The sequence below is a fragment of the Leptonychotes weddellii genome, chromosome 10 (genome assembly GCF_054177405.1).
Source record: "Leptonychotes weddellii isolate Sample4059 chromosome 10, ASM5417740v2, whole genome shotgun sequence".
NCBI lineage: Eukaryota > Metazoa > Chordata > Mammalia > Carnivora > Phocidae > Leptonychotes > Leptonychotes weddellii.
The window spans coordinates 15348082-15366760 of NC_138378.1; the positions used below are offsets into that span (position 1 = coordinate 15348082).

The window sequence follows — 18679 nt, forward strand, 5'->3', positions numbered from 1 at the left end:
TGATAACAATACATTAATTGTAGGAGACCTCAATACTCCACTCTCAGCAATAGATCATCTAAGCAGAAAATCAACAAAGAAACAAGAGCTTTGAATGACACACTGGACCAGATGGACCTCATAGATATATACAGAACATTCCACCCTAAAACAACAGAGTACTCATTCTTCTTGAGCGCACATGGAACTTTCTCCAGAATAGACCACATACTGGGTCACAAATCAGGTCTCAACCGATACCAAAAGATTGAGATTATTCCCTGCATATTCTCAGACCATAAAGCTTTAAAACTGGAACTCAATCACAAGAAAAAATTTGGAAGAAATTCAAACATGTGGAAGCTGTGACACTAGCATGACAACTGCTCTGGAAGAGGGGTTTACTAAGATAACAGGGTCCTTCAGTGGCACAGAAACAAAAATGTTTGTGTTTTGCAGAGTGGACTTAAACATTCTTGAGCAGGGAGCCCGATGCGGGACTCGATCCCGGGACTCCAGGATCATGACCTGAGCTGAAGGCAGTTGCTTAACCGACTGAGCCACCCAGGCGCCCAAAAATGACATTTTAATCCACTTAATGGTTTTTATTTTTTTCCAGTTTAAATTATACTTTGACACTTTTACATTATTTTTACAACCACTGTTTTCTGTTTATTTGCATTTTCCCATTATGCCTTTCTTCAACTTGTTATTTTTAAGTTAACTGGGTCATTTTGTGTTAGGTGTTTATCTTCTAGTGTACAATTAGATTTTGTTTATTTAGACAGTCTGAGACCTTTTCTCTATTTTAACCCATTTATATTTATTGTCACAACAGAAATATTTTTTCTTTTGTCATTTTTATTACACAGTTTGAATGCTTTCATGTTTTTAAATATATTTTCTGTGTTCTATTTTATTTTTTTACCCCATGGCCTTTGCTTTTGTTTTCCTTTCAGTTATTGAAAATATAATTAGATACTTAATTCTTTATAGTAAGGTCTTCTGTTGACTTTCTTCTCTGCAGGCTGTGGCATTTATCCTTTATTTAGCCTTTTATTTTTGCAGACTTTCCCACACTCCCTACACATTTTTGTTTCTGTGCCACTGAAGGACCCTGTTATCTTAGTAAACCCCTCTTCCAGAGCAGTTGTCATGCTAGTGTCAGATGCTCTCTGTTTGGTGTGACTGTCATCCCCAAGTCATTTTACATAATCCGTAGGGAGCCATGTGTGTTGTTAATGGTTGATCTTACCACCCAAGGAAGCTGCCTCTTGGCAGGTATCGCCACCCTCTCCACCAGTTCTCTGCTCTCTCATTATAGCTGCTGGAGTTCTGGGCCCCACTGAGACCACTGGCCTCTGAATCCGTTAACCGGGAATGACCACATGGGCCACAAAAAGTTTCCATGTGAATGTTTTCCTGTTGGTCTCATCACCCATCTTACATTCTGTCCACAGGCTTGAAGTGAGGAGTGAAAGACAGGAGGGAGAAGGGTCCATTGTATAGGCTATTGAGGTAGTAGAGATGAAGAGCAATGAATATTTGAACCAGAGCCATTGGACTGGAATCGAATTGGCTTTGACTTACAAAATGGTTGCTTCATATGGTTCAACTTAATAGCAGAAATGGAAAGACATGGCCAGATTTAGAAATATTAAGTCAGAATCAAAAAGAAAATGAGAAGCAAGGCAGAAGGGGAAGCCCCAGCAGATGCCCAAATCCCAGTCGTCAGTGACTGGGTGGGTCATAGGGCAACCCACTGAGGCCCATATTTCAGGAAGGATAATGGGGCTGTGGGGGAGACAATTTGATAGGGAAGCTGTTCAGATTTGTTGCATACAGACTGTGTTTGAGACATCTGTATATAGTATCTGCAGAAAAATGCAGATCTCTTAGTTGGGTGAGACTGCTGTTCAGTGAAAAGTATGGAGTGGGGCTGGACTTGGGATTGTCGGTGAATTGGCAGCCATTGCAGAGTGTGCTCAGTAAAAACATGAGTAGAGGAACCTGACATTTCAGGGATAGATGTAGGAGGAGAAGTGCCTACAAAGAAACTTATGGTAGTATAGATAGTCCCAGATCTGTGAGGAAAAACCATGAGAGTGAAGTGTCACTTGAGCCAAAACAAGAGAGATCCAGAAAGGGAGAAGCTACAAACATTGATAATTGTAGAAAAATGGTCAAGTATTAATAATAATTATTGGCAAACATTGAGTACCAACCATGTGCCATACATTGTTCTAAATAGTGTATTAACTCCTTTAATATGAAAACTTATCTAGTAAAGTGGACACTATAATTACAGATGAGGAAACAGAGGCACAGAGCAGTAAGATAACTTGCTCAAAGTCACACACTAGTGAGTGGTGTAGCCAAGACTGGAACCCAGGCATTCTGATCCAGAGCCCAAGCACTACACTATCTTCCTTCTTAAGATAAGGATTGAAAATTGTCCATTAGATTTAGCAACTCTGATGTTACTGGTATTTGCCATGAGAGCTGTTCTGGGGAAAGTGTTGGGGACAAAGTCAAGATCATAGTGGGGGGTGGAGTTTTGCAGTGGGAAGTAAGGGAGTGTTGAGAGTGAGTGTAGATAAAACTGTTGAGAATCCCACATGTGATTGAAACACAGCTAGACTATGCTGGAGCAGAACCTGTTGGCCAAGGGTAGCTTTTAAAGAATAAGAGAAGCCCCAGTATTTACGTGTGCCAAAATCAGGGATAAAAGAGTTCAGAGATACAGGCTAAAGATAACCAAGAAGGACCAAGAAGCTGGAACAGGCAGTAGAGGTGAGGAGGGGTCAAGAGCACCAGCACGCCTTGAGGAGAGGAGGCAGTGGTTGGTTGTGGTAATCCGAGGTGTAATCTAACCTCTGATCGATGGGCAAGAAGTTAGAAATGAGCCCCTCTCCTGTCCCCTTACCTGTTGAAGATGTGCTGTGGGTGTGTGCTGTGATTGGGTGGGTGATGTTGAAGGGGGACATTTGTGTGGGGCACAGCAGTGGAGAAGGCAAGTTTGCAATAGACTTGTCAAATTTGGAATGAGGGTGTGAAAGAATTAGGGCTTTGAGTGAGATCAATGTGGATGGTTAGCTAGTGCAGTGGGGCGGCCCTGGGCTTGCTGAGAATACAGGAGGCCCGGGCCATCATACAGGCTCTAGGAAGGGTGAGGTCCAGGGTACAATGTGAGCCGCAGGGGCAGGTTTAAAAGGAGTGAGGGGCAGGAGGCTGTGTCAGAATACCGGTGGATGGAATTTCCGGTTTCTGGAGTGGACAAGGATGTGGATGTGGCCGAAGCTGGTTGGGAGATAAAGACCATGGAATTAGGGAGGTCAAGGGCATTGTTCATGGTGTTCACATAGGCAGTCACATCTCCTAGGCGAAGTTAGACAGTGGGTGGCAAGGAAAGCTGTTAACTGAGTTTTAAAAGCTCTACTGAAATACATGGTTTGGGTGAGAGAGTCAGAATGGAGAATTCAAAGAACTTGTTGCCTTTGGATTCCTGGATACCAGCATTTGTGCATGGGGCTTATCTTCAAGAGGTGTTATTAAGAAATTCAAGATGGGAGAGAGAGACAAACCAAGAAACAGACTCTTAACTATGGAGAAAAAACTGATGGGGGGAGGAGGGAATGGGACCAGAGAGGAGAGGGGGGCTGGGGGGATTGGACAAATAAGGATGGGGGTCGAGGAGTGCACTTGCTGTGATGAGCACTGGGTGTGGTATGGAAGTGTTGAATCACTGTGTTGTACACCCGAAACTAATATAACACTGAATGTTAACTGTATTGGAATTAAAATTAAAAAAAAAATTCAGATGGCATATATTCCTGGGGGATGTAGAATCAAATCAGGGTAAACCCTCCTTGGCTTATGGTAGCTTCCAAGGCAAGCTCCTCTGTCACACTTCATAAGAAAGTTGGGGTATTAGGAAGTAATTCTCCTCTGTGCTTCACTTGAAACAACAATGAAAAAGGTGCAGATTGGGGTTTCAGGCCATGCTTGGGTTGTTCTTCTGCATTCAAGTGTTATTTCTGAAATCCATTAAAAATGTTCCATGTGTCTGACTCTTCTTTTGCTGGTCATTAGAATGTGGCCTTTTTTTTTTTTTTTAATCTTGTGTTGAAAATCCGAGTCCATTGCCAGGGTAGTGTACAAGGCTAATAGAAGGCCTCTTTGGGAGGTTCTGGTGGGAAGCTGAAACATAGAGGGTTTGGGGGCTGGGCAGCTTCCTGTGATGCCTACAACTACTTCTGTGAAATTGACTCCCACCCTGTGTGTTGCAGGTGATATTTGAATCCGTCTCTTTGAAGGGTCATCCTGGCTACATCGCTGTGGACGAGGTCCGGGTCCTTGCTCATCCATGCAGTAAGTCTGCTCCCTCCTCCTCACACAGCCCCACTCCCTGCCAGACTGGGGAGCTTGGAGCCTGCAGTCCCCCCCATTCATTCAGCTCACAACCATCTCTGGCTCGCTCTCTCTTTTTTAATCCTTCAGAAATGCTTACATACTCAGTGCAATCAGTCCTGAATAAATTCGTAATTTCGCTGGCCTGTTCAACAGGCAGCACCTACAGGAATTTGCAGAGAGTGGCAAAACATCTTTGTTTGAATCTGTCTCCGTCATTAAGGGAGTCTAAAGTCCTGATTGTTTATTAGTGGGATTCAGACCACCGAAGTGGAAGAATTAGAAGGCTTTGGATAGAATCTTGTGCAATTGTCTTAAAAAAAGACCACCACCAAAACACTGAGCAAATTAGTACACTGTTCACTCACAGGGAAAAGTACCCCAAAGCTATTAATTCTTTAAAAGTACTTTTAAATACACTCATCAGCTCTGTGTAGGCATTGGGAGAGTTTTCTCACAGTGGTTAATGCTCACGGTCCAGTGTCAAGAGTCCTCGAAGGCATACCGCTCCTCTGTGCCCATCCAGTCTCCCCCTCGAAGTTCGCTCTCTTTGCTGTGTTTAGTCTCAGATATCTTAACGTGTTTGTGCAAGGACCTGTGGTTCCCAGTTTCACGAAATCCCAGAGGGGAGTTGGATGGCATCCTATCTAGTGACATTTGGTTGGGAGGGCTGTAGTCAAAGGAATATGCATGGGGGTGATGGCCGCCCCCAGGAGGGCTAGCTGGGATACCAGCCCCATTAGTTTGTTAGCATTCTGCATATTGGAGATTCCCATTAATTTCTTGGCAGCGAGCTGGTTCCGGGTAACTCCTGGAGGGCTCGCTCTACTCCCTCCTCGTAGCCATGAGTTACGCTATTGGTTGTGGTGCAGTTTGCTATTTCCTCAAGAAGTGTCATGCCCCTTGTTGTTAGAGGCCTTTCAGTCCTTTCATTTTGGGGCTCTTCTCATGTCCGCCCCATCCATGTTGCTTTAATTGAAATGACACTTTGCACTTCTGCTGCAATGAATTTGTTAGAACTTGAACATCACTTCCTTCCCCAGCACTAGAATGCCAATTGTTTGACTCATTGCTTAGAGCACCTCTCTGGAGGAATTTGGGACAGGTTCCAAGGGGTTTTGGCTAGGCGGTGTTTGGGATCATTGTGTTTTGTGTCTCTGTAAGGGAGCCCTTCTTCCCCGAAACCAGCCAGCTTCTCAGGAATGCTGAGATCATACGAGATTCTTCATTACTCTGGCCTGAGCTTTCTGCCCTCTGGGTTACTTGCTGGGTGTTTGGGATTTCCTTAGGTGGGTCTGTCCATGCAGTCATGCCTGCTGAACCAGACTTCATATGAAGAGGGTCCCAGAAATCCCCCCAGCCATGCAGTGGGAATTTTCACCTCTGTTATAAGGCCCAACCTGATTCCTGTTCCTTATTCCAACCTCAACTCTGCCTTAACTCCAAGCGCTGTTGCCTTAACTCCATGCACCATTTATATAGTAGATAGTTAATCCAACTCACCCCGATTAAGCTTTCCCCTCCCTGGCCTTCTGGGAATCAGGATTAGCTGCCCGTTAAAGAATGACCTTTGATCTCACCCTGGACAACTGCTGCAGGACGTGTTTGCCCTCCCTGTGGTCCGCCTAACCCCACACACTCAGCTCTGCCCAGCTCCCAGTTTTGAGGTGGTCTCTGTGAGGCAGGGTTCAGTTTCCCCAAGCCCTGCACACATCCCATCCTCGCTAGGGACGCTCACCTCTGCTGTGTCCAGCTGCATCCCTGCTTCTTACCCTATACTTGGTTTTTCTAGTAGGTGACTTTTGGCCCTTCCCGGGAGAATCTGGCCTGGCTCTCTTGTCGGGGATCCCAGATCTCTCTACTCAGAGTGGGGAATTTTCACCTCTGTCGTGAGGCCCAACCTGATTCCTGTCCCTTGTTTCAATCTCAACTCCGCCTTAACTTCAAGCACTGGTTTGCTGTTAAAGCCAAATGCTTCCTTCTCTCTGAGACATCTGTATGGGAAAGGGTTCTCTGGAGGGTGTTTAGATGCTTTTACACCCTAAAGCTTCATGCCCCCCCTTTGGAGTACTGCCCCCCCCCAACCTCACTGGAGCTGCTCCTGAATTTAGGATTCTCCCTGACAGCCTTGTATTCCTCCTGCTGAGGAGTGTGGATTGCATGGTTATGGAATTGCTGAGAGCCAGTTAGCCAGCAAATGGGCCACAGGATATAACTCAGAAGGACGTGACTCTGGCTGTGTTCCTGGGTAATGGGAGTACAATGCAGAGTTTAGCCTCGATGCTTAGGCGGCTTGGGCTTAAACTCCCCAGAAATCAAAAAGTGAGGACTCTGTGATAGTGGCTGGAATTGGAAAAATTCCACTGAACAGTATGTACAAATCCTGGCGATGCGTATAGTCTGCAGGGGTCTGTGCACACAGCTCCTGAGTTGCATAGAGTTGAGCGGTGCCTCGCAAAGGCCCCTTCTCCAGTTGGGTGCTCAGTCCACAGCCACTCCAGCTCTTCACTCCTACTTTCTTCAACAGGTAAATTATTGCACATGAGCTATGTGTCAGGAACTTGCGCTGGACATGGGGGGCACTTCAGTCATCACGTTGGTTAGATCCTTGTCTCCATGGTGTTAGCCGAGTGGCAGAGGGAGGAAAGCCACTCAATAAGTAATAGTAAGTAGTAACAAATGTAACTTCAGATAGTGATAGCATGGTGGAGAGAATAAATGTGAGTTGCTGTGGTTGGGGAGGGCTCCTTAGGTAGAGAGGGCAGGGGATGAGTCTGGGCACCTGTGGTCTGAGCTGACACCTGAGTCCCTTGTGTGGTGATCTAGGGAGGGGGGGGCAGGCCAGGCAGAGGAAACAGCAGGTGCAGAGGCCCTGCAGTGGGAATTCACAGGTGTTGCCAGAGTAGCTAGAGTGTAGGGAGCACAGGGGAAAAGGGTCTGAGTGAAGGTTGGGGAGGGAGACTGAGGCCAGGCCATGGAGGGGCTGAGTGTCTCGATGAGGTTAGGCTTTAATCAAAACACAAGGAGGCGCACCTGGAAGGATTTGTCCCAGGGATTGATTTGATCTCATTTAAGTGTTTAGAAGATCACTTTGGCTGCTCTGCAGAGAATGAGCTGAAGGAGAATAGAGAAGCCAGGAAGACCGATCAGGAAGGAAGTTCTGGAGTCATGGAAGAGGTAGGTGGTGGTGGCCTGGACCAGGCTGGTGGAGAGACATCTGTTCACCGTTTGGCATGTGTTTACTGAGCATGTACTCCAGGACAGGCACTATTCTGGGTTTATGCACATTCATTCTCTGTCCTTGGGGGCTTCCATTGAGATGGAAGACACTGGAAATGAAATAGTCAAGTAATTAATTATATGATCTCTAACAGGGTAAATTAGTTGGCTAAGACTGCCATACAGAATGTTACATGCTGGGCAGGCTTAAACAGCAGAAATGTATTTGCCCACAGTTCTGTAGGTGGAATTCCAGGGTGAAGAGAGCAGGGTTGGTTTTTCCTGAGGCTTCTGTCCTTTGCAGCTGGCTGCCTTCTTGCTCTGTCCTCACATGGGCTTTGCTCTGTGTAGTGTTCCTGATACGTTTCTGTGTGTCCAAACCTTCTCGGGACACCAGATAGATTGGATTAAGGTCCACCATAATAAAAGCCCTATCTCCAAATACCGGCACACTCTGAGGTGTGGAGCAGTAGGGCTTCAATATCTGAATCTTTTTTTTGGGGGGGGGGACACACAATGTAGCCCGTAACAGATGGTCAGCAGTGCTATGAAGAAACAAAGCACAGAGATGGAGAGAGGTGGACAGGTGAGAGAGAGATTTAGGAGGTAGAGTCCGCTGGTCCTATTTGATGGCTTGGTTTGGGAGGCAGAGGCATCAGAAATGGTGCTCTCCTGGGTTTGTGGCTTGGGCACCTGGCTGGTGCAGGCTGGGGTGGTGTACGTCTCTGGAGCTGAGTGTTGCCTTCCAGCGCGCCGACCGTGTACGCATCCTGGGGGGCTCGGGGGGCCGTGAGTCATGCGTGCTGCTGGTGGCTCCTTTGCACTGATGGCGCCTTTTGCCCCCAAAGCCTTCGTGTGAGTGCATTTATGGTTTCACTCACGGGTGCTAAAAACTATATTGAGAAACACGCATTCTCCTCAGGCTTTGTAATTCTCCACTTCCGTCCTCCAAGACATTTATTTTTTCTCTTAATATCAGGTCAGCACTTATCAATAAGCTATTCTGCTAAATATTCCAAAAGTTCCAGGGCCGGTGGGGTGGGGGCCGGTTAGTGCCTGATTTGCAACTGTATTCTCGATCGATTTGAGCTGAAGTTACCACTTCCCGTGATTGCCGTGCAGCTTCCAAAACACCAACCGACAGACAGGCGTAAGACTCAAAGGAAGTGATTTTCTCCTACAAACTGAAGCCTCTCGTCTATATTTTATAGCCCATTTAACATTTTTGTGGGATTCTAAAAGTATTTTAGCCATTGTCACCCCTCTGCTGTCGTTCTCGGTGTCAGCTGTGAGCAGGGACACCACAGCTGCAACCGCACACGAGAACCGTCGGCACGATTTTCCACCCGGTCTCCAAGTTTCTAGCTCCCAAGTTGACTTTTAGAATTTTTTAAACTTTCCCCCCCCCACATCACAACCTTGCAGGGCCATGTCACCAAGCCCACGGAGCGTCTGCAACACGTTTCTAATGTATGTACTGCGCTTTCTCCTCAATCGCATGGCTTCCTACTGAGCGCTGTCAGGTTTAAAGAGCGAGATAAAGGGCATAATACTGTGTCTCCAGATGCTGCTCTGACATCGGCAGGAGTTTAAATGTCACCAACATCAAGGCGTTTTGCCCCAAATGCACAGCCAGTTTGCTGTTAACCCCCCTTCAGTGGGACCCCACTTTGGGGGTGCTGGGTCTTAGTGGGGAGTGAGGGTGGGATGTTTAAAACCACATGCTGGAGACTGGGCCCCAAGGTCAACCGTGTTTGGCCCCAGGTTGGCAAGCGGAAGCTGGCGGGATAAATTCTTTCCCTGAGCTATAGATGCTGGAGGAAAATCACGGTGGAGAGAGTGTAGGGCTCAGAAGTAGACCGGAGGGAGAGAGGGAGAGAGAGAGTGTGTGTGTGTGTGTGTGTGTGTGTTTTGGGGGGAGAGGGAGGGTCAGAAAGGCCAGGAGCTCAGAGAAGTGGCCTGAACAGGTCGCCAACATAAGGAGGCTCCCCAGTTCTGGGTAAGTTCTTGTGTCGGGAATGTTGATCTAGGGCTAGCAGTCATGTGATCCACAGCATGCTGCCTGGAGGGTTGGGGGCATCCCTGGATTTATGGAGCCAGACAAGGCAGGACCGGCCAGTGGGAATTGTTCTAGATGACTTACATAGGAGCTAACAGAGACTGCACGTGTGAAGAGCTTGCCTGCAGATGTGTTTTGTTAAGTCTGCATGGCGTTTTAATGGAATTTAGTCAAGATTTTAGAATGAGAGATTTCACATAAAATCGGATTTCTTACTTGGGTTGAAAAATTGGACGATTGGCTGCCCTGAGCAAAGTACTGTGGAGTGGCCTTCTCCGCTGGATTTGAGTAACCCCCTTTCAAGGGGTCATGGGGTCTTTATCCGTTTCTCCTCAGGCCCTACACTCCTTAGTCCCTCCTCGGTGCTGAGGCAGGTGTCAGATACCAGTTGTCACTGTGTGTGCAACGTTACTGTTCTCACAGAGAGAGAAATCTTTATTTTACTATTTTTTTTTTTTTTTAAGATTTTACTTATTTGGGAGAGAGAGAACGAGTGAAGGGGAGGGGCAGAGGGAGAGGGAGAAGCAGGCTCCCTGATGCAGGACTCGATCCCAGGATCCTGGGGTCATGACCTGAGCTGAAGGCAGACGCTCAACTGACTGAGCCACCCAGATGCCCCCAAATCTTTATTTTACACAAATCTCTATCAAAAGTGGGAAAGTGATTATGGAACAAGGAGGTGGTGTTTTGTTTTTGTTTTGTTTTCCACTGAACCACTTTATTCATTGATATAACTGGCTTCTGTGGGTGCATGGGTTCAACCTCACTGCTATAAACCATCCATGTTTCACCAGAATATTAACCCTAGGGGCCATTAAGCCTCTAAATTCTCTACCCCTTAACCTAGAAGGGAGGGAGGAAGAGGGCCTGAAGATGAAAGAATCCAGACAAAAGTTCTGCTGCTGAGAAGCCGGGAATCAGAAGCAAGCAGGGAACATTGATCCAGAGATCCATTTCCCATTATACAAGTTCCAGAGGTTAAACCATTTGCCCAGTGTCCCCAAGGGTAAGGACAGACAGATGTCCCTTTGTGAAACCCAGCACAAAGCCTCCCAAGATTGGAGCTGAGACTGTCATCCCTCCCTGCATGGAGTGGCTGTTCCCTCCCTTTTAAACCTGGGGTGTAAAGGGGCTTACAAGGTTTACTTTTAGTCCTACTTGAAGAATTGACTTGAACTGATAGCTGCAAAAATAACTTTATAAAATTATACAGGAGGGGCGCCTGGGTGGCTCAGTCGTTAAGCGTCTGCCTTCGGCTCAGGTCATGATCCCAGAGTCCTGGGATCGAGCCCCGCATCGGGCTCCCCGCTCTGCGGGAAGCTTGCTTCTCCCTCTCCCACTCCCTCTGCTTGCATTCTCTCTCTTGCTGTGTCTCTCTCTGTCAAATAAATAAATAAAATCTTTAAAAAAAAAAATTATACAGGAAAGCCAAAAGGAAACAATTTCAGACAATCAAAGCAGCATGGTATTTGTCAGGTTGACCAGATGCTGGAATCTTCAGTTTGGAGAAGCCTGCAAGGAGAGGTCTCCCCTGTGCCTTTGCTGCTTGACACGACTTTAGCAGTGGGGTCCTGAAGGTAGCGTGAGGGGGTCCCTGAGCTGTTGTCCTTTTTTAAGAGCCTGAGAAGAAGGTGTGTTTTCACACAGCAGGTCTGCCTCATCATGCCAAAGGTTTGGCTTTGGCTGAACTCTCTATGTCATGACACACATTGGTAGAGCAGGTAGTTCAAAGTAGGAAGGCCATGGGGACAAATGGCTGGGAACAGGATGACTCATGATTAAATACTTGGGAGCAATGAGAGGAGCCTTGAGTCAGCACAGCCTGGCCTGCAAGCCCCTTCTCTCAACCCTGGCGTCCAGGTGACATCACTGACCTCCCATTACCCAGGAAGCCAGAGAATGTATGATTTAAATGTTGACATTTGGGCTAAGATTTGGACTGAATTCTGTTTGTCTCTTACTAATGCCATGTAGCTTTGAGCAAATTAAACTCGTTGAGCCTTGGTTTCTGCCTCTCTGAAAGGGGAATAGTAATATTGTCTGCTTTACAGGAATGTTACAAAGTTAAATTAGATAAAGCATGTAAAGCATTTATCAGAGTGCCTGTCATTGCCAGAGCTTTAGATAAGTGACATTATTGCTTTTAGTCGTCTCTCTGGGTATCGGACTCTCTCTGAAAAGATGGCCAGAGGCCCTTGTTGAACCTTCTTGGTCGTCTTAGCAACTGTTCATTTGGGCTCATCGTGGTGTAGTGGCTGTCCAGTTCATCATTGATTTGGTTGATGTACTAGGGGATCCTTGGCACTTTTGTGCCTCAGTGAAGAAATTCATATTTCTAGACATTGGTTAGCAACCCACACATCTTGGGTGAGCTCAAATAGGTGAGACCCTGACTCCACAAACAAGGAAAGAGATGAACCCATTACCCCACATGAAACAGTTTCATTCTGGGATGATTACTCACAGACCCTGTGAGTTTCATTTATTTGGAAGTCCCTTTTCCTGTTATGCCAAGTCCCCAGAGCAAATGTCGCACATCCCTCCCATCCTTGAGAGAGACTATAGCTTAGAGTTCAGAGTGTAGACTGAGTGTTGCTTGAGTTCTCTGTGCCTCAGTTCACTCACTGTAAGACATAGATGATCCTGCCACCAGCCGCGTTGGGTTCAGTGAGTTACCGTGTGTGGACCCCGCACAGCAAGTCCTGTGTGAATGACAGCTCCTGGTTTTCTCCTCCACCTCTTCTCCCTCCTTTGCTCTACCTTCCTTATCATCTTCCTCATCGGCGTCCTCACCATGGCCAGGCGTGTGGGTCTCAGGCTCAGAGGTGCTTTGCTTCAGCTTTCCTCTTTCTGCTCTCAGGCTGGAGGGAGGACTTCTCTCTGATGAATCCTCCCCATGTCCCCACCTTCAATTTTTCCTTCCGAACATGCCAGTATTGCCCAGATGCTAATAAGTGGGATTTTGAGGCTCCAAGAGACCTGGATTCATGTCTTGGCTCCCTCATTTTCTGGCTCTCTGACTGTGCTGAACTATGTAAGTCCTCAGAGCCTTCATTTTCTGATTGTGAAATGGAGATGTTACCCATCGCCTGGATATTGGCGGGGTTTAAGTGAGGCGATCACGTGAAGCTCTTAGACAAGCAGTGCCTGGCTCACAGTAAGTGAGCAAGCAACAGTAGCTTCGCTGCGCCAGGCCACTTCCCAGGTGTTGATGCCCCGCTGCCCAGCGCTCGTCCTGAGCTGCCGTCCACCCATGGGGAAGTGCTGCCGGCTGTTGAATTCAGCCCTCACGTGCAGTTTGGTTTCTCTCCTAGGAAAAGCACCTCACTTTCTGCGGCTCCAAAATGTTGAGGTGAACGTGGGGCAGAACGCCACATTTCAGTGCATCGCTGGTGGGAAGTGGTCTCAGCATGACAAACTTTGGCTCCAGGTAAGGATGGGAGTGGCCCCCTGCTCATGCCTGCTCATTCCTCGGTAAGGGCAGAAAGCATGTGCTGGGATGAAGGGCTCGGTGTGGGTAAGGGGAGGGGATATTTTGATGTGCCTCTGCTCCTTGGATGATACTCTGCCTCCATGATCTTGTGAGATCTTCACTCTAACTTGGTTCTGTAGGCATCAGGATACCCATTTTACAGATGTAGAAACTAAGACCACAAACCTAGAAGTGCCAAACTAGAATTTGTAATTATGCCCTTTCCACGCTGCCTTCTAACAAACTTTGTCCTTTAAGGCCAGACCCCCAGGGCGAAGGCAAAACTTAATACTTTAGATTCTGGGTATGTGGAATCATGAAATCTTCACTGGAGGAACCTTAACTACCCAGTGGTCCACCGGATTCCTGTCTGATGGGTAATGCTACTCCACAGTATTCTGGTAAAGTCTGATAAAATCACCCTTTGCCAGAATATTTCACTACATCAGCAAAGCCATGTGTTCTTTGGCTGAAAGAGTCTCTCAAGAAAGTCAGGAGGATGTTCTGAGTTTGAATCTGTTCTGCTCTTAGGTCTGCTCTTTGGCCTTACTTTCAAAGCAAGATAAGAGAGGATCTCTTTCAGTGGAGGTAGGGGAAAGGATGGGACACAGAATTAGACACAAATTGTTGCAGCATCAGAGATATTCCCAGGGATGCTAATGTAGAAATACCAGTGAGTAGCCACATGGGCTATTGAACGTATTTTGGTTTTGTTTTTTATTTTACACAAATTCATTGAGGTTTCATTGAGATATAGTACTTAAAATGGGTAATTTAACACATTTTCACGTGGGTATATTTGTGAAACTGTGATCACAGTCAAGATACTAGACATATCCATCATCCTCAGAAGTTTCCTTATTCCCATTTGAAATCCCTCCTTTCTGCCCTCCTTACTCTCATCTGTCTCCAGGTGATCACTGATCCGTGTTCTGTCACTGAACAGCTGACCCTTGATCTTGCACAGGTTTGAACTGGGTGGGCGCACTTATACATAGATTTTTTTTTTCCCAATAAATACAGTACAGTACTGTAAATGTATTTTCACTTCCTTATGATTTTAACATTTTCTTTTCTCTAACTTCACTAAGAATACAGTATATAATACGTATAACGTACAAAGCATATATTGACTATGTTATCGTAAACTTTCTGGTCAACATAGGCTATTATTTAGTTTGTGGGGGGAGACAGAAGTCATACACATATTTTTGACTATAGTGGGGCTTGCTATTTTTAACCCCCATGTTGTTGAAGGGTCAACTGTGTATTCATTTGCATGTTCTAGAATTTTGTATGAAGTCACACTGTATGTACTCTTTTTTTCCACTCAACAGAATTACTTTGAGATTCCTCTATGATGTGTATATATGAACTTTATTTAAAATTTTTTTTGTTGAGTAATCCTCCATTGTATGAAGATACCATGATTCCTTTATACATTCATCTGTGGATGGACATGTGGGTTGTTCATTTACTGGTTATTTAAAAACAAGTTGCTATGAACATTCATGGACTTGAATGGACGTATGGGCAAATGCTTTCGTTTCTCTTGGACAGATGCCTAGAAGTGGAATGGCTGGGTCATCTAGTAGATGTGTAACTTTTAAAGAACTGCTGAGCTGTTTTCCTGTATGGTTGTACCATTTTGCATTCCCATCAGCAGTGGATGGGAGCTGTCTTTGCTCATCAACATCCCTGCCAACGCTTGGTATGGTCATTCTTTTTAGTTTGAGCCATTTGAACAGGTGTGTAGTGGTACCTCCTCGTGATTCTTGTTTCCCTTTCCCTCAGGACCAGTGATGTTGAACTCCTCTCCATGTGCTCATTTGCTGGCATTCGTGTGTCATCTTTGGTGGTGTGTCTGTTTCAGTTTTTTTTTTTTTTTGATCCTTTATTATTGGTTTGTTTCCTTATTATTGCATTTTGAAGTTCTCTTTATGTTCTGGATACAAATCCTTCGTCAGATACATGCTTTGCAAATATTTTCTCTCTTCATCTGTGGTTTTTCTTTTCATTCTCTTAATTGTAGCATTGGAAGAGCAATTTTTAAATTTGGATGAAATCAAATTTATCATTTTTTCTTTTTTGGATCTTGTCCTGGCATCATTTGTAAGAAATCTTTGCCTAACCGAAGGAGACAATGATTTTTTTCTTCTGTTTCCTTCTGGAGATTTTATAATTTAGCTTTTACATTTAGGTCTGTGATCCATTTTGAGTTAATTTTGCATATGGTGTGAGGTATGCATCGAAGTTCTTTTTTTTTTTTGGTGTGCATTTAGGTATCTCCATTGTTCCAACATCATTAGTTGAAAAAGAGCCGCCTTTCTCTGCTGTGCTGCTTTTGTCCACAGAGATAGGGGGCTATCCCTGGGCCCTTGCTCCTGTTCCGTTGATCTCTTCGTCTATCTTTATGCCACTATCACACTAACTTGGTTACTGTAAGCTTTATAATAAGTTTTGAAATCTGGTATGTTAGTCTTCCAGTTGTTCTTCATTTTCACAGTGATTATGGCTGTTCTATGTCTTTTGCACTTCCATATGACTTTTAGAATCACTTTGTCAACTTCTACATGAAAAGCCTGTTGGGATTTTGATGGGGATTGATTGCATTGAATCTGTAAATCACTTTTGCAGAGAACTGACTATCTTAGCAATAATGACTTTTGTGAGTCTGAACATGGTATAGTTCTTCATTTATTTAAGGTCTATGGTGATTTCACTCAGCACTCACTGTAATTTTCAGTGCATAGGTCTGACACATTTTTTTGGTCAGACTTATCCTTGGTATCTGATATTTTTGGTATAAAAAGATCTCCATTTCTGACTTTTTACTGCTGCTGTATAGAAATACAATTGACTTCCATATACTGATCTTGTATCCTACGACCCTGTTAAGGTTACAATGGCTATTTACATTTAAATTAATTAAAATAAAATTCCGAACTTAGACGCCTGTCACACTAGTCGCGTTGCAGGTGCACAGTAGCCACGTACATCTAGTGGCTACCATGTTGGACAAGCGCACACAGGACATTTGCAACATTGCAGAAAGTCTTAGTGGAGAGCATAGTCTGAGCTTCAGCAAAACATGAATATTGGTTGGAAGATGCTAACTCCAGTTACCTCTACCTTCATTTATTGAAAGATCTCCACCATCTCTTCTGGCTGATCTAGTTTGAATGTTGGTCCCCAGCCCATGCCCAGCCATCTCTCTGCACATGGATGGAAGTTCATAGTATTGCTTCTCTTCTTGCATTTGAACCCATTTCCTGCAGTTGGAAAATACCTGGGTGAAAAAGCATCTCTCGGGGCTGACCATTCTTCCTTGCTCCTTAGCAGTGCAGTAGAATGAAAAGAGTAGTAGTGCCTGACCCTCTTGCTTCCCCGGTCTGCCTGCAGACCACAAGACTCACGGTAAACTTCCATGTGTCACTCAAGTATTTAGTGTTAATTCATCTTTCAGTTGTAATTCGTATTCATGTGCATCGGGCTCTCTAGAAGCTTTGTCATTTCGACAGCATTGCCTCGGTTGGGTCAGGAGACCGAGAAAGAACAATCACAATATTTTCAACACCTTTACTTAGCTTTTCCAATTATTTTATGGTGATTGTTGCTGCATTTCTGAGTTGCATGTCCTAAACCTTGGCTTTATCAGCAGGAGGATTTAGAAGGTAATAGAAGTATTGGAGAAAACAGAAACATATGGTGTGGAGCTCTTCCACATCTTATTTATTTACCTCCTTTTCAGTGTAAACCAAATCTTATTTCACAGAATGTTTTTCAGGTGGCTTACAATGGGACATAAAGCATGACAAGATAGCATAAATTAAAAGTGAGGCAGTGGGAGATAGGAAAGGAACACACTGCTGCAGAGCTGGTCATAATGTTAAAACTGCGTTTCTCCACATCTGTGGCTTCCTGGGTTGAGGGGGGTTGGTCACGGGCGGAGCCCACTGCACCGCAGCTGCTAACCGCATAAAGGAAACTTGTCAGCTACACAGTTCAGAGTGTCCACAAGATAAACACAAACCAATTGCTCTGGAAACTTCTAACTTGTTCACACAGAAGCCAGACAGGAATTGTTCCCAGGAGTCCTCATAAAGAAAACAGCGTCTGATGTAAGGCACGGTGTTCTGTCTATTGAGGGCGCACAGTTGAGCTTCACGGGCTCGTTTCCTATATTGGTGCTCTGTGCAAAGGCAGTTTGGGGAGGTGGTCGAAGAGGGAGGGGATGGAGTTGGGCAGTGAGATGGGACAAAAGTCCCCAACTCTCTGCTAATATGTCTCTATCCTGGGATACTTTAGATATACCTGGTGAGTGAATAGTTTCAATAGCTACTCCTTTAAGGAAACCACCAGAAATATTGTCTCCTTCATCTATACTTCAGGAAATACTGGGAGGTAGATGGTTTACACTGTGCTGTCTGGTAAATGCTGCTTGGCTAGTTAAGTCCAGGCTTACATTCAGCAGTGTGGTTGGAAGTGAGTTAACATCTTTGTAGAAAATATGAGGCACCTGTTATGACAGCTGCCTGCCGATCAGGAGGCCGCTGCACCCTGATCTGACATGGGCTGAGGCAGTAGTGAATTTCTCATGAGATGCTGCTTTGGATCTGTTCCAGCACCTGGAGGAACAGCATACAGACTGGCCACAGTTCTGTTCCACAGATCAGGGCTTTTGTGACTCAGTCTGAAAATTTCCAAAGTAAGCGAAATAGGTATACTGTGGCCAAGAGTCTACCTTTCAACAATGCTATTTCCTTCTGTAGCTTCCAAGAGACACTGAGGCATCACTGTTGGTCACCAAAGATGGAAACGTTTTTTATCCACCAGTTTTAAGTCAGGGAAATAAAGCCAGTGACTCTGTTTCCAGAATAATATGTCATTGCCCCTTCTCTCCAGCAATGAGATAAATCCCTATCATCTGTGTTGGAGAGAATGATTGCCTTCCTTTCTATAGAGTGGGACTCTATAGCGTGCTTATCCTTAAGTGCTTTCTGATCATAAATTAGTAAGTTAAAAAGGAAGACCAGCCTATACCCCTGTTTACGGTCTCCTGGAAACTTTATATGCCCTTTAGAAACCCCCAGCTGCTGGTGCCAGCTTTCATGGAATTACAGTGCACGCTCTACCTAAGAATCAATGGATAGGATCTATGCAAAAAACATGTATCCCTGAGCCTAGAACAACACTAGTCTTTTAGGGAAAAGGCTGATAGAGGCCACTAAAAGTTATAAACAAGCTCATCTTGTTTGGGGGCGATTTCTCCTTGAGAAGAGTATAATGCCATGGTCTATGGTGGAAGGGCCTCATTCATAACTTGCTAATTCCTTATGTGATACATTGGCCTGAGCAACCGAAACTTAAAATTTTTAAGGATTTCTGAAGCAAGTAGATGGTGTGCGCCCTGAGTGGAATGTCCAGTAAGCAAAGCAGCCTGCAGTTTGGGGAGCCCTTTAAAAAACAGAACAATGCTCAGGGTCCAGCTAGGTGGAGGTGTGCTGACAGATTATCAGTGCAACTCAGGGAAAATGTGT

General features: G+C 45.2%; 1 protein-coding gene across 1 annotated transcript in view; it reads left to right on the forward strand.

Annotated features, from left to right (window-relative positions):
• The window catches only part of LOC145723750 (receptor-type tyrosine-protein phosphatase T-like), a 100902-nt gene that overhangs the window by 70090 nt on the left and 12133 nt on the right, over nucleotides 1-18679 (forward strand). The window contains exons 4-5 of the mRNA XM_081832269.1: nucleotides 4269-4350; nucleotides 12982-13097. Coding sequence (XP_081688395.1) covers nucleotides 4269-4350; nucleotides 12982-13097 — 198 coding nt within the window. The remainder of the gene's footprint in view (nucleotides 1-4268; nucleotides 4351-12981; nucleotides 13098-18679) is intronic.